Source organism: Gaeumannomyces tritici (assembly GCF_000145635.1).
Source record: "Gaeumannomyces tritici R3-111a-1 unplaced genomic scaffold supercont2.3, whole genome shotgun sequence".
Lineage (NCBI taxonomy): Eukaryota > Fungi > Ascomycota > Sordariomycetes > Magnaporthales > Magnaporthaceae > Gaeumannomyces > Gaeumannomyces tritici.
This window is the reverse complement of record NW_008804547.1, coordinates 1,633,022-1,645,017: the sequence shown is the minus strand read 5'-3', so window position 1 is coordinate 1,645,017 and position 11,996 is coordinate 1,633,022. Positions and strand designations below refer to the sequence as shown.

The 11,996-nt window shown below is 58.0% G+C and overlaps 3 protein-coding genes across 3 annotated transcripts; 2 read left to right on the top strand and 1 right to left on the bottom strand.

The window, feature by feature from the left end:
* Positions 1 to 26: 26 nt before the first annotated feature.
* GGTG_05667 (nuclear condensin complex subunit Smc4) lies at positions 27 to 5,379 on the top strand. The gene is made up of 2 exons (XM_009223472.1): positions 27 to 4,619; positions 4,726 to 5,379. The coding sequence occupies exons 1-2, from the start codon at positions 249 to 251 to the stop codon at positions 4,957 to 4,959; spliced, it is 4,605 nt and encodes a 1,534-aa protein (XP_009221736.1). The 5' UTR covers positions 27 to 248; the 3' UTR covers positions 4,960 to 5,379.
* A 559-nt stretch (positions 5,380 to 5,938) lies between these two features.
* Positions 5,939 to 6,841, bottom strand: GGTG_05666 (hypothetical protein; the record flags this gene model as incomplete). Its single annotated transcript, XM_009223471.1, has 2 exons — positions 5,939 to 6,533; positions 6,621 to 6,841. 2 exons carry the CDS (start codon positions 6,839 to 6,841, stop codon positions 5,939 to 5,941), a joined length of 816 nt encoding a protein of 271 aa, XP_009221735.1.
* A 3,920-nt stretch (positions 6,842 to 10,761) lies between these two features.
* On the top strand, positions 10,762 to 11,817 carry GGTG_05665 (hypothetical protein; the record flags this gene model as incomplete). The annotated part of the gene is made up of 3 exons (XM_009223470.1): positions 10,762 to 10,872; positions 10,929 to 11,072; positions 11,170 to 11,817. 3 exons carry the CDS (start codon positions 10,762 to 10,764, stop codon positions 11,815 to 11,817), a joined length of 903 nt encoding a protein of 300 aa, XP_009221734.1.
* Between the last annotated feature and the right edge of the window lie 179 nt (positions 11,818 to 11,996).

Here is an 11,996-nt window from a genome sequence, read left to right as displayed (position 1 = left end):
ATTGTTTACAACGAGATCCAAATGTGGGCAGATATCAACAAGCGGGGGAACTGGGGCATTTGTGTCCCTCCAGCAGCCCACCTGCACCTATGACAGCGAGCTGCGACGCCAGTCAAATTGAGACGACAGGCCGCAGGACGATGAGAAGACAGTGCCTTTTCTCGCACAACTAGTCGGCACTCTGAATACTGCGCAAATACTTGTCCCATCCACCGTTGATACCCGATTTTCTCCTTTATTTTACTCCCATGTCCTCACGAACAACCCGTCGCGCCGCTGCGACGCGGCGCACTATCGTCGACGACTCTTCGGACGACGAAATCGGAAGCACGAGCAAGATCGCCGACGACAGCGAGGATGACTTCACCCCGGCACCAAAGCGCAGCCCGCGCAAGTCCCTCGCTGCCAGCACCACCAGCAGCAGAAGCAGGCGCCAAACTGGCGACACGAGCATCGTTGCCCCGCGGCGCGGGCGCCCAAAGAAGAGCCTTGCGCCAGAGCCCGAGGATGATGAGCTGAGCCAAGTCCTAGAACCTAGCCAAGTTCTGGAGCCAAGCCAGGTCGCCGATCCAGACGAGACGGTTACTACGATCGCGGAGCCTTCGTCACCATCCAAGAAGGCTGCCCCGCGCAAGAGGAAGAGTGTTGCCCCGCGAGCGGTGAAGACCGAGTCCACCCCCGAGCCGCCAGCCGCGCTCCCCGCGCTCGCCACACCGGACCCTACGCCGAGGCATCCGAAGCAACCATTTTCACCGGACTCCTCCCTGGTGTCCAGCAGCCCTCTTGGTGACGTCACGACGACGAGCGCGAACGGTCAGCGCAGGCCGTCAGACGAAACGGCTGCTGCCGTGAAGCCCATCAGGGCCATGGATACAATCCTTGAGAAGCCCATGGACATCGTGCTCAAGTCACGCACCATCACGGTCCCAGTCGTCGAGGACACGACGCCCAAGGCGCGCATTGTCATCACCTACCTCATCCTGACCAACTTCAAGAGCTACGCGGGGAGGCAAGAAGTCGGCCCCTTCCACTCGTCTTTCTCGTCCGTTGTCGGGCCCAACGGTTCCGGAAAGTCCAATGTCATCGACTCGCTGCTATTCGTGTTTGGCTTCCGAGCCAGCAAGATGCGACAGGGCAAGCTTTCTGCGCTGATCCACAACTCGGCCCAGTACCCAAACCTGGACCACTGCGAGGTGGCTGTCCACTTCAGGGAGGTGATGGATCTCCCCGGCGGGGGCCACGAGGTTATTGCCGACTCGGACCTCGTGATCTCGAGGAAGGCGTTCAAGAACAATACCAGCACATACTACATCAACGGCAAGACGTCAAATTTCACAACGGTGACGACTCTGCTGCGTGACAGGGGTGTTGACCTCGACCACAAGCGGTTCCTCATCTTGCAGGGTGAGGTCGAGTCGATCGCCCAGATGAAGCCTAAAGCTGGCAATGAGCACGAGGACGGTCTCTTGGAATACCTCGAGGACATCATTGGCACCTCCAAGTACAAGACACCCATTGAGGAGGCGGCAACAGAGGTTGAGACACTCAACGATATCTGCATGGAGAAGAGCGGCAGGGTTCAGCACGTAGAGAAGGAGAAGAACAGCCTCGAGGACAAAAAGAATAAGGCGCTTGCCTTCGTTCGCGACGAGAACGAGCTCGTCATGAAACAGGCTGCTCTGTATCAGCTCTACATCGGCGACTACGAGGACAACGTTGCGGCAAACCAGGAGGCAGTGATGCAGATCCAGGCACAGCTTGAAGTGGAGCTCCAGAACCACGAGGGCAACGAGCAAGTGATCAAGCAGCTGCAGAAAACCTACTCCAAGAGCAGCAAAGAGTTCGAAGCCCAATCAAAGGAGGCACAGGCACTCGCCAAGGAGTTGGCCTCTTTTGACCAGGAGAGGGTCAAGTTCGAGGAGAAAAAGAAGTTCTTGTCGGACAAGCAGAAGAAGCTCCAGAAGACCATCGCAAATTCCGAGAACTCGGCTGCTGAGGCCGAGCAGACGATCGAGCAATGCGGAGAGGACATAGAGACTCATGGACAGGAGATAGTTTCGCTCGAGGAGCGCGTCAAGGATGAGGAGGCCGAGCTCGCCACCATCAGGGATAGCCTCAAGGGCAAGACGCAGGCCTTCTCGGACAAGATTGCTGCCAAGCAAAAGTCTCTGGAGCCATGGAAGGAGAAGATTAATCAAAAGCAATCAGCCATCGCGGTCGCGGAGAGCGAGCTGTCTATTCTGAGGGAAAAAGCAAACGCCGGTGCCGTGGCTCTGGAGGAGATAGAGGCCAAGATTCAGTCGATCGAGGAGGCCAGGGCCGCAAAGGCCAGCGAACTGAAGGCATGCAAGGTCGAAAAGGCCGAGCTGGAAAAGGAGGCCAAGGGAGTGCAGGAAGAGCTCGAGGCTCTCGCGCAGCAAGAACCCAAGATCCGCGCCAAGGTCTCCAACGCAAGACAGAAGGCCGATGAGGCGCGGTCCAGTCTCGCACAGACTCAGACGCAGGGCAACGTCCTGACGGCCCTCATGCGCATGAAGGAGTCAGGCCGTATCGATGGCTTCCACGGCCGCCTTGGGAACCTCGGGACCATCGACCAGAAGTACGACGTGGCCATCTCGACAGCGTGCGGCGCGCTCGACAACTTCGTCACCGACACGGTCGAGGCGGGCCAGCAGTGCATCGAGTACCTCCGCAAGACCAACCTCGGGCGTGGCAACTTCATATGCCTGGACAAGCTCCGTGTTCGCGACCTGTCTCCAATCCAGACGCCCGAGAACGCGCCGCGGCTGTTCGACCTTGTTCAAGCCAAGGACGAGCGGTTCCGGCCCGCCTTCTACCACGCGCTGCAAGATACCCTTGTCGCCAAAGATCTTGTGCAGGCGAACCGCATTGCATACGGTGCCAAGAGGTGGCGCGTAGTCACTCTCGAAGGCCAGCTGATCGACAAATCTGGTACCATGTCTGGTGGCGGAACCACGGTCAAGAAGGGTCTCATGTCGTCCAAGCTCGTTGCCGAAACGAGCAAGGAGCAGGTTACAAAGCTCGAGGGTGACCGCGACGGCCTTGAGCAGAAGTTTGAAGAGTTCCAGGAGTATCAGAGGGGCTTGGAAACGCGTCTCCGAGAGCTGAGGGATCAGATCCCGCGTCTTGACACCAAGATGCAGAAAATCAACCTCGAGATGGAGAGCGCAGCCAAGAACCTTGCCGATTCTCAACGTCGCGTCGAAGAGCTCGGGAAGGAGCACCAGCCCTCGCAATCCGATGACAACCGTGTCGGGGTGCTCGAGAAGGAAATTGCCAAACTCCAGAAGGAACTAGCGAAGCTGCACGGTGAGACCTCCAGCGCAGAAGAAGAGATCAAGGTTCTCCAGGACAAGATCATGGAGGTCGGCGGCGAGAAGCTCCGAGCCCAGCGCGCCAAGATCGACGAGCTGAAAGCGGAGGTGGCGTCGCACAATGAGGACCTCTCGGCCGCTGAAGTCACCAAGGCCAAGGCGGAGAAGCAGAGGGTCAAGCTCCAGAAGGATCACGCCAAAGCCACAAAGGACCTCGAAGCTGCCAGTCGCGACCTTGAGACCCTAGAGGACGAGATCCAGAACCAGGGCGACAAGGCCGAATCACTGCAGTCGGCGGTGGACGAGGCCGAGGAGACACTCAGGGGCAAAAAGGAGGAGCTTACCGCACTCAAGGCGGAGCTGGACGAGAAAACTTCGGAGCTCAATGCGACGCGCGCCGCCGAGATCGAGATGCGCAACAAGCTCGAGGAGAGCAACAAGGTCCTGGCTGAGATGGAGAGAAAGCTCCGGCACTGGGACGACAAGCTCTCTAAGCTGGCGCTCCAAGACATTGATGATCTGACTGGCGGCAAGTCGGCCGCTACTCCTACTCCGGCCGAAGACGAGGCTGTTGATGGCGAACAGGTCGCGAAGCCCAAAATGAAAGCAGAGAAGATCAAGAGCGGCAGCGAAGACGAGGGCGAAGATGAGGACGGCGATGAGGACCAGGACGAGAACGACGAGAGCGATGCCGATGAGACGGCTGTCAAGGACCGGTCCATCGCGCCCGTTGCCTCATCGGGGTCGGGCGGACCGCTGCAGTTGCCCAGGTACAGCAAGGACGAGCTCGCCGACATGGACAAGGCAGAGCTCAAGGCTGAGATCGCGGCACTCGAGGAGAAGACCCAGAACGTGAACGTAGACCTGGGCGTCCTCGCCGAGTACCGCCGCCGGGTGGAGGAGCACGCCGCTCGGTCGTCGGACCTGAACAGCGCCGTGGCGCAGCGCGACGCGGCCAAGAGGCGGTGCGACGACCTCCGGCGGCTCCGCCTCGAAGGGTTCATGGAGGGCTTTGGGCAGATCTCGCTGCGGCTCAAGGAGATGTACCAGATGATCACCATGGGCGGCAACGCCGAGCTCGAGCTCGTCGACTCGCTCGACCCCTTCAGCGAGGGCATCCTGTTCAGCGTCATGCCGCCCAAGAAGTCGTGGAAGAACATCAGCAACTTGTCGGGCGGTGAGAAGACGCTAAGCAGTCTGGCCCTCGTCTTTGCGCTCCACCACTACAAGCCAACGCCGCTGTACGTCATGGACGAGATTGATGCCGCTTTGGACTTTAGAAACGTGAGTTGCCACTATCAGGACACCTGTCACATCCCTATTTTCCAGACGTACCATCTTCTCTCCCCCATTTCCCACGTAAACTAACAAACACCCTCTTTTTTTTCAGGTGTCCATCGTCGCCAACTACATCAAGGAGCGGACCAAGAACGCGCAGTTCATCGTCATCTCGCTCCGCAACAACATGTTTGAGCTGGCGGCGAGGCTGGTGGGGGTGTACAAGGTCAACCACATGACCAAGAGTGTCACCATCGAGAACAAGGACTACATCCACCGCCCCGGGACCGCCCGCCCGGCTGCGCCTGCGCAGGCGGCGGCGGCGGCGGCGGTGGCGGGGGCGTGATTTGGAATGGGCAAGTTTTGTTTCTTTTTGAGTGCTATTAATGAATGGACGCGAACTTGGCGTGATGACGAATGACTAGAAGAGATGGGAGCAGATCATGAAGCCATGATGTCTACTTTATTTTCGTTCAACGTCGTTCTTTAGTTGGATTCCGGGTGGCATATTTACCGGGGCATGTGTGCTATTCCCAGGATACATTACGGGGTCTTACAAGGCCATGGCTTTCCGACGGGTTTGGCGGCCGGGTTTATCGAGGGTATATCAATTACAGTACGGCGTGGCTTTCTTATTTCCAACTTGTGCACTCTTGAATATTCGTGACTTGTATAGATGCAAGCCCAGTGTATTTGCTAATATCCTCGACAAAGCACGAGCAATAACCATGCACATGCGAATCAAAATTTCTTCCCTATTCCCTTCTCCCGTTATTGTGGATGGTACAAAACCCTCAGCTCGCTTTCTAGGAAAGTCAATCGTTGGGTGCAGGGCAGCCCGAAATATGGATCCTGCCTACAATAATGAAAACAGAGCTTGCGCCAGTTGCAGCGAGAGGTGGACGGCCTTGGAGCCGCCGACGTTGCGAAAATTTTCTATGTACATGCGAAGAAGAAACAGAGGCCGTGAGGGATGAAGCGGATCTTGCTTGCGTCCGGGACCATCATTAGGTACAGATGACATGGGTTGCCGCTTGTTGGCGGACAAGTCAAAGAGAGGGAGAGACTGGGATCAGGCGCGATCGAGATGCGGTGGATGCTCGGTCCCGAATGTGAAGCGGGCTGAGGAGTTCGTTCAGGGGTGTTGACAGGGCCCATAATATATATGTTTGTTGTGGTTGTTGGTTGCGCACGCTGTCAAAGAGCTGGCGGTGTGTGCACCAGGACGGCACGGCACAGCGACTGGCCCACTGCGATCCCCGGTGTTCCGCCGATCCAATGCCCGTTGAGAATGCGAAGCAACGAGCGAGCTGACCGAGGCGAACCTAGAAGTGGCGGCGATTGTCCCCATCTGAAGGTGGAGGAATAATTGTCACGGCTGGTTCGGGAATCCTCAGGGGGGAAACCGAGGTTGTGGCGGCAGAGAAGGGCGCGGCCGTGACTGGCGTGGGCTCGTAGGACATGACCGAAGGGTTGGAGTCGATCTCGACGGGCACCCTAACCCTAGTCACGGGGTGCGACTCGAGCTCGGCCAGTTCGACATTGCCGGGCGGGATATTCGGCTTGTGCGGCGTGTAGTACTCTTCCGGTTGCGGTTGCGTCTGCGGCCATGTCGTTGCGGTACCGCCGTCGTCCACCACCACCGCCTCCATCTGCCCCATCTGCTCGACGAGCTCCACGCCCTGGGTGTTTGGGTCGCCGAGATCGTAGGGGCTCGCAGACCGGGCCGTTGCCGCGTATGCCCCGACTGTCGCGGGCGAGTGCCACCTGCTAACGATGGGGTCCACCGCCGGCGCCGCTGTGAGCATTTTGGGGTCGCCGCCGCCGTAGAGCCCCGGGGTGGTTTGGCCCGGCGCAAAGGGGTCGTAGCTGACGCCGCCGCTACCGTCCTCTGGTAGCCCGGGTGTCGAGGTGGCTGTCCTGTGCGGGAGGATTGAGTGTCGCACTTCGGTGGCCCGGCGGCGGCGCATAAACAGAAATATCAAGATGGCCGCGATTAATGCCAACCCGGCCACAACCCCGATGACGATCCCGGCCACTATTGCTGGCGGCAGTCCGATCTGGACCGTAGTACTGCTGCTGCCGTTGCCGTTCCCTCCTCCATCGGGAGAAACTGGTCCGGACTTATCAGTAAACCCGGGCCCAGCGGAGGCGGTGGTTGATGTTATGGCGAGTGGAAAGACAGCGTGGTAAACATGGAGGGGCTTCTGGCTATCGGCATTCGCCATGGCCGTGGCGAATTGCGCCACGGTCGTCACACCAGATGCTGTCGTTGTCCTGGTCGCCGGGGTCCATATTTGGGTCGCCGAAGTGAGCTGCATGTAGCAGTTTCGAGTGTTGGAGTTAAAGACACACGAGTTAAAGCCTTGAGGGCAACACCAAGCTTGTGAGTAATGTATGGACCCCCGGATGATATTTTGCTTGCAACTGCTGTCCGATGGGACGGACCAGCCCGAAGGACATGCGGTTCCGGGATATGCTGCGGTGGCTATGTCGCTCCAAATGCTCGATTTTCGCGAGAAGATATCCCTGTAGCCGGGTGGGTAGCAGGAAGAATCGATGTAAACGTTACCGAACGCGTCGGCGCTCTCGTACTCGTGACATTTGTCGAACCAGTCGCCTTTGCTTGAGCATACCACAGGACGGTCCTTGGTTTTGCATGACGTCGGCGCGACCCATTGTGTTGTCTGCGGCGGAAGGGGGAAGATGTCTGTTTGCATAACATCACCGCGAGTACCTGTGTACTCGACAGTGATTGTCGACGTTGTATATGACGACGGAGCCCCTGTCGTCATATTTGAGGCCAAGCAGATGCCGAAGTCGAGTTAAGGTCTGCTCGGTGGCTCGGTGTCTCCCGTGCTCCTCTGCCGTCAGGGGAACTCCTGTCCCGCGCTCCCCGGCCAGTCCTTCGGTATGCCGTTCAAGTTGCTGAGTAGTTAAGGAAACTTGGGTGAAAATCTCAAGCCAAGAGCTCTGCTGAATGATTTGCTGTGTCCTGAAGCTCGGGCGGAACAGGCAACGGCGTAGGTGTAGGACACAACGGTCGCCGTGTACTCGAGTTCGTCGTCGGTACTGAGCAGTGGGTATACGCAACGCCGCTTCCGGAACCAATTAAGGAAATAATTCAAATCAAACATTAAAGAACCAGACTATTGGGTATGCAGTAGGAGGACTATGACGAAGGGATGCGAGAGGGGAGAGATGCAAAAGCGGGATACAGAGAAAACAAAAGAGAAAACCAGCTTGTCGGGACAAGGGCATAATGGAGACGGCCTGGGGGAAGCTACGGAAGGAAGGTAAGGGTGCAGCCCACAATCGAAATGGCCCCAAGGCTATAAGCAACAGGGTAGCGGGTGGGTGAGTGATTATCTTTGAGGGCGTCCAGAACGGTCAAGCGATCAGACACCCCTGCAACGGGAAGGGTGGGACAGGGACCGGGATCGTGATGGACCACGGCGCGCTCAATCCCAGTGGGTGTCGTTGGTGGTGGCCAGGACCATGCTGGTGCCGTGCCTCTCAACAGAGAGTCCACCGTTGCAACAGACCACATGGTTGTCTGCCAGCCAGTCAGGGTAGGGGTGCATGGCTTTCCGTAGGGCCAGCCAAGCCAGGGGAGCGAGGAGCCCCATTCCAGCCTGAGCCCTGGCGAGGTCGCTTCGAAGGATGCAGGCCACGCAGGCGCAGCCGGCGGCGACTTGGCCGCTTATTTCCGCTTATTGGTCGGCGGTCTCACAGGTACGAGGCCGATGGGCGATGGCGGTGGGCATGGCGATGGCGCTAGGCTGGCGCTTGACGCCCTCCCGCCCCCTCCACGTTGCGGCGACGACGATACAGCCGCACTAGCGATGGCAGAAGGTGCTCACTCCCACACATCTCACTGTGGGCAGGGATCTTTGCCAGCTGTGGTGAGCAGGGGGCTGGGGGCGCTGGCAGCTTGACGCGGGGCCTGCGGAAGGACGGGTCCAGCTGGAGGCGGATGTTCGATCAGGCCTTTTTTTTTCTGTGGGATAAAGGTGCCTGGAGTGCTTGAGTGTCTCCATGGCACCTGCCTGGCTGTCAACGGGAGGCCCAGACTCCCGATTCGAAAGCTCCGTGCGGGCCCTGCATCCCAATCGGGATAGCAGTGCTGACGGGGGGTGGGGTTTTATTAGTTTCTATTTTGAGGGGTCAAAATGCCATGCAGGCAATTAGATGGGCGGGCTGTCGCTTTGCCTGGTAGGGCTCCCAGCTCTCGACGTTCCTTAGTAGTTATCTCAAGTGAGGCCATTTTGGATCCCTACTGATCTCTTGAACGAAGAAGCTCTCGAAGGTCGGGCGAATATTGACGGCGCCCAGCAACACTTGATCGTTGTAGCACTGCAGGAAAACATGGCACACCAAAACATCAAAGTTGGTGGGTGGCAGTGGGTGGCAGGGACCTCGTCCAGGCTTGGGCAGTTGCCAAGTTGGGTTGCATTCCCCGCTTTTCAGGCGAGCATCGAGAGCGTGAAATTGACCCCCATGTCACGCTGCAGCTGAGTTGGCTGTCCCCAGCGCGCCTGCCAGAAGCCAACAGCCAGCGCCAAGTGTGCTGTGCAAGATCAATATTGGCTGCTGGGCCACACAAGGCCCTCCACTCCATCCAGTTCGCACTGCCGAAAGACACCACGAAGGGCTGCCGGGCTGTGTCGATTTTTTTCCCCCGATCCTGCAGCAGCAATGGCGCTCTTACGAACCCGAACAAGACGCGCAAGCACCCAACCCGGCAATTCGTAAAGCTTCGAGGCTAGGTCTAAACCTCATGCCTGTCGATTGTAGGGCGGCTACAGGCACTGAGCTGAGGGTCTCCCAAACGCCCGGAAAATTGGCGCCAATGTCTGTCTTGTCTGTCCCGGAACAGTAAGCAACCCCATGGACGATCCACCGTTGGCGGTAGAAACACCACGCCACACAAAATGGCATGCATGCCCGCCCTCATCGCAACCACGTCCTCCCCTGCGCGAGACATGCACTGTCTTGACGGCTTGCTCGTTGGCACCAACGTGCAGGCAAATGGCCCAGGCCCAGACTGATCACTGCTGAGGATCTCGAGGTCGGCACGGCCGAGCGGCTTCCATGCCGGTTTGCTGGAGTCTAGCTGGACTTCGCTCGCCAAGCCCACGATTTGTCCGTTTGCATGATGGCAGATGCAGACGCGGCAAGGCCATCACATGGCCTAGTTGCATTTAGGCTATGCCTCCCCGCCGTCGCCAGCAAGTTTCGCTTCGGTAGGCCGTATGGTTGGGTCGTCGCTGATTGCTAGCACTTTGAATTTCCTGGAGAGCGATGCTCGTCCGCGCGCGTTTGCAATCAGGCGAATGGACGCGCCTGGGAGTCAGGCTGGCAATTCCCCCTCGCATTTGTTCAAATGGCCGAGCACTGTTGGACAGAAACCAGGCTGAGAGCCTGAGGAGCCCTCGACAGAAGCCTGTTGAGCATTCTGTGCTGTCTCTACTCGTCTCCTTCCTTTTTTCCTCCGCGCCAACAAGGCAAGGGCTCCAAGTGGCCCGCAACCACGCGCCCTTCGGGATCTGCTCGTGCCATGACACGCCCACAGCGACTTCGGGATTCCACGGGCGGCGTTCACTTTGGCCATGCCTCGGCTATGGTGCCACAAAGAAATTGCATCCCAGCCTGATCGCAATTCCCCAGTCCTGTCGTCTAGCCTTTTTCTCCTCTAGCATTAGCCGTTGACGCACATCAGGCCACCGGCAATGGCTGCTCCCGCCAGCTAGTTCCTGTTTGGTGGAGCCCCGACCCACCCAGAGACTGTCGTGGTTGGCTCGGTTCCGCGGAAGGCTCGTCGAAACATCATACCACCGTCCTGGGTTTGCCAGCCCATTCGACGATGGCGGCCTGGATATCGGGCTATGAAGACAAAGGCCATAGGCAGAGCGACAAGAGCTGCTCGATAATAAATAGCAATGTTTGTCCTGGCTCTGGGGTTTTTGCTCCTGCATCCCGCCAGGCATGCACCACCACCACCACACCCTATCGCGCCGACTTGAACACATCACGACGAGGACGGAATATCCCGAAACTCGGCGAGACGGGCCATCTTTTGCTTTGCTTCCATCTTTGAATTGGTCCGGGGGAGACTGTCGCCGCCAATATGCTTCAACTTCACACCATGGCCAACGCCACTGGTCTGGCGTCAACTGCCGACGTGACGCTACCGTTCGTCTTTGACGAAGTCACCAAGCACTATCAGACGCTCAATGTTGTCGAGCGCCTGTGGGCAGTAAGTTTGCGAGACGTACTCCTTTGGGTGGCCTACGGCTGCTGACAACCTAGTAGAGTTGGTACGTCTGGATGCAAAACGACATCTTGGCCACAGGGATCCTTACCTTCCTTGTCCACGAGATTGTCTACTTCGGGAGGTCATTACCATGGATCATCATCGACGCGATACCTTTCTTCCGCCGGTGGAAAATACAAGCCGTGCGTCTAACCCCTCTTGCCTTGGCCCATGCGAGACAGATGCATCATCACCCATTTTGGTCAGAGGGCCATCGCTAACATCAGCTCCTGGCTGCAGGACAAAATCCCGACATGGAAGGAGCAATTCCAATGCGCTGCCCTCGTTCTTCTCAGCCACTTCACTGTCGAGCTTCCCGAAATCTGGCTGTTCCACCCGATGGCCATATGGTGCGGCATGGCTTTCGATGTTCCATTCCCGCCTGTGTGGAAGATGGCGCTCCATATTGTCATATTCTTTGTGCTCGAAGACACATGGCACTACTGGACGCACCGCCTCATGCACCAGCCCACACTGTACCGCCTAATCCATAAGCTGCACCATACCTACTCGGCTCCCTTCGGCTTGACTGCCGAGTATGCCTCGCCCATCGAGGTCCTGGTCCTTGGCCTGGGTACTGCTGGCACCCCTCTCCTGTGGGTCTACATCACCAACGACCTGCACCTTTTCACCATGCAGCTCTGGATCGTCCTGCGCCTGCTTCAGGCAGTCGATGCCCACAGCGGCTACGAGTTCCCTTGGAGCCTACACCATTTCGTTCCCTTCTGGGCTGGTGCCGATCACCACGACCTGCACCACGAGCAGTTCATTGGCAACTATGCATCCTGCTTCCGCTGGTGGGACTACTGCCTCGACACCGAGGCCGGCGCCGAGGCGGCCACCAAGCGCCGTGAGAAGAAGCTCGCCAAGGCCAAGAAGAACATGTAAGGGAGGGGGGGATTGCGGAATTACCGCAGTGGCGCCACGCGTCCACAGCGATATACCCCGAGGGCGAGGGGTTCAGTCGGAACCGAGATACAGCAAGAAGTTGCTATAATTGATAATACTCTCAGAGAAGGCCAACTCCTCCACTGCTAAATGGTACACATACGATATTGGGATAGTAC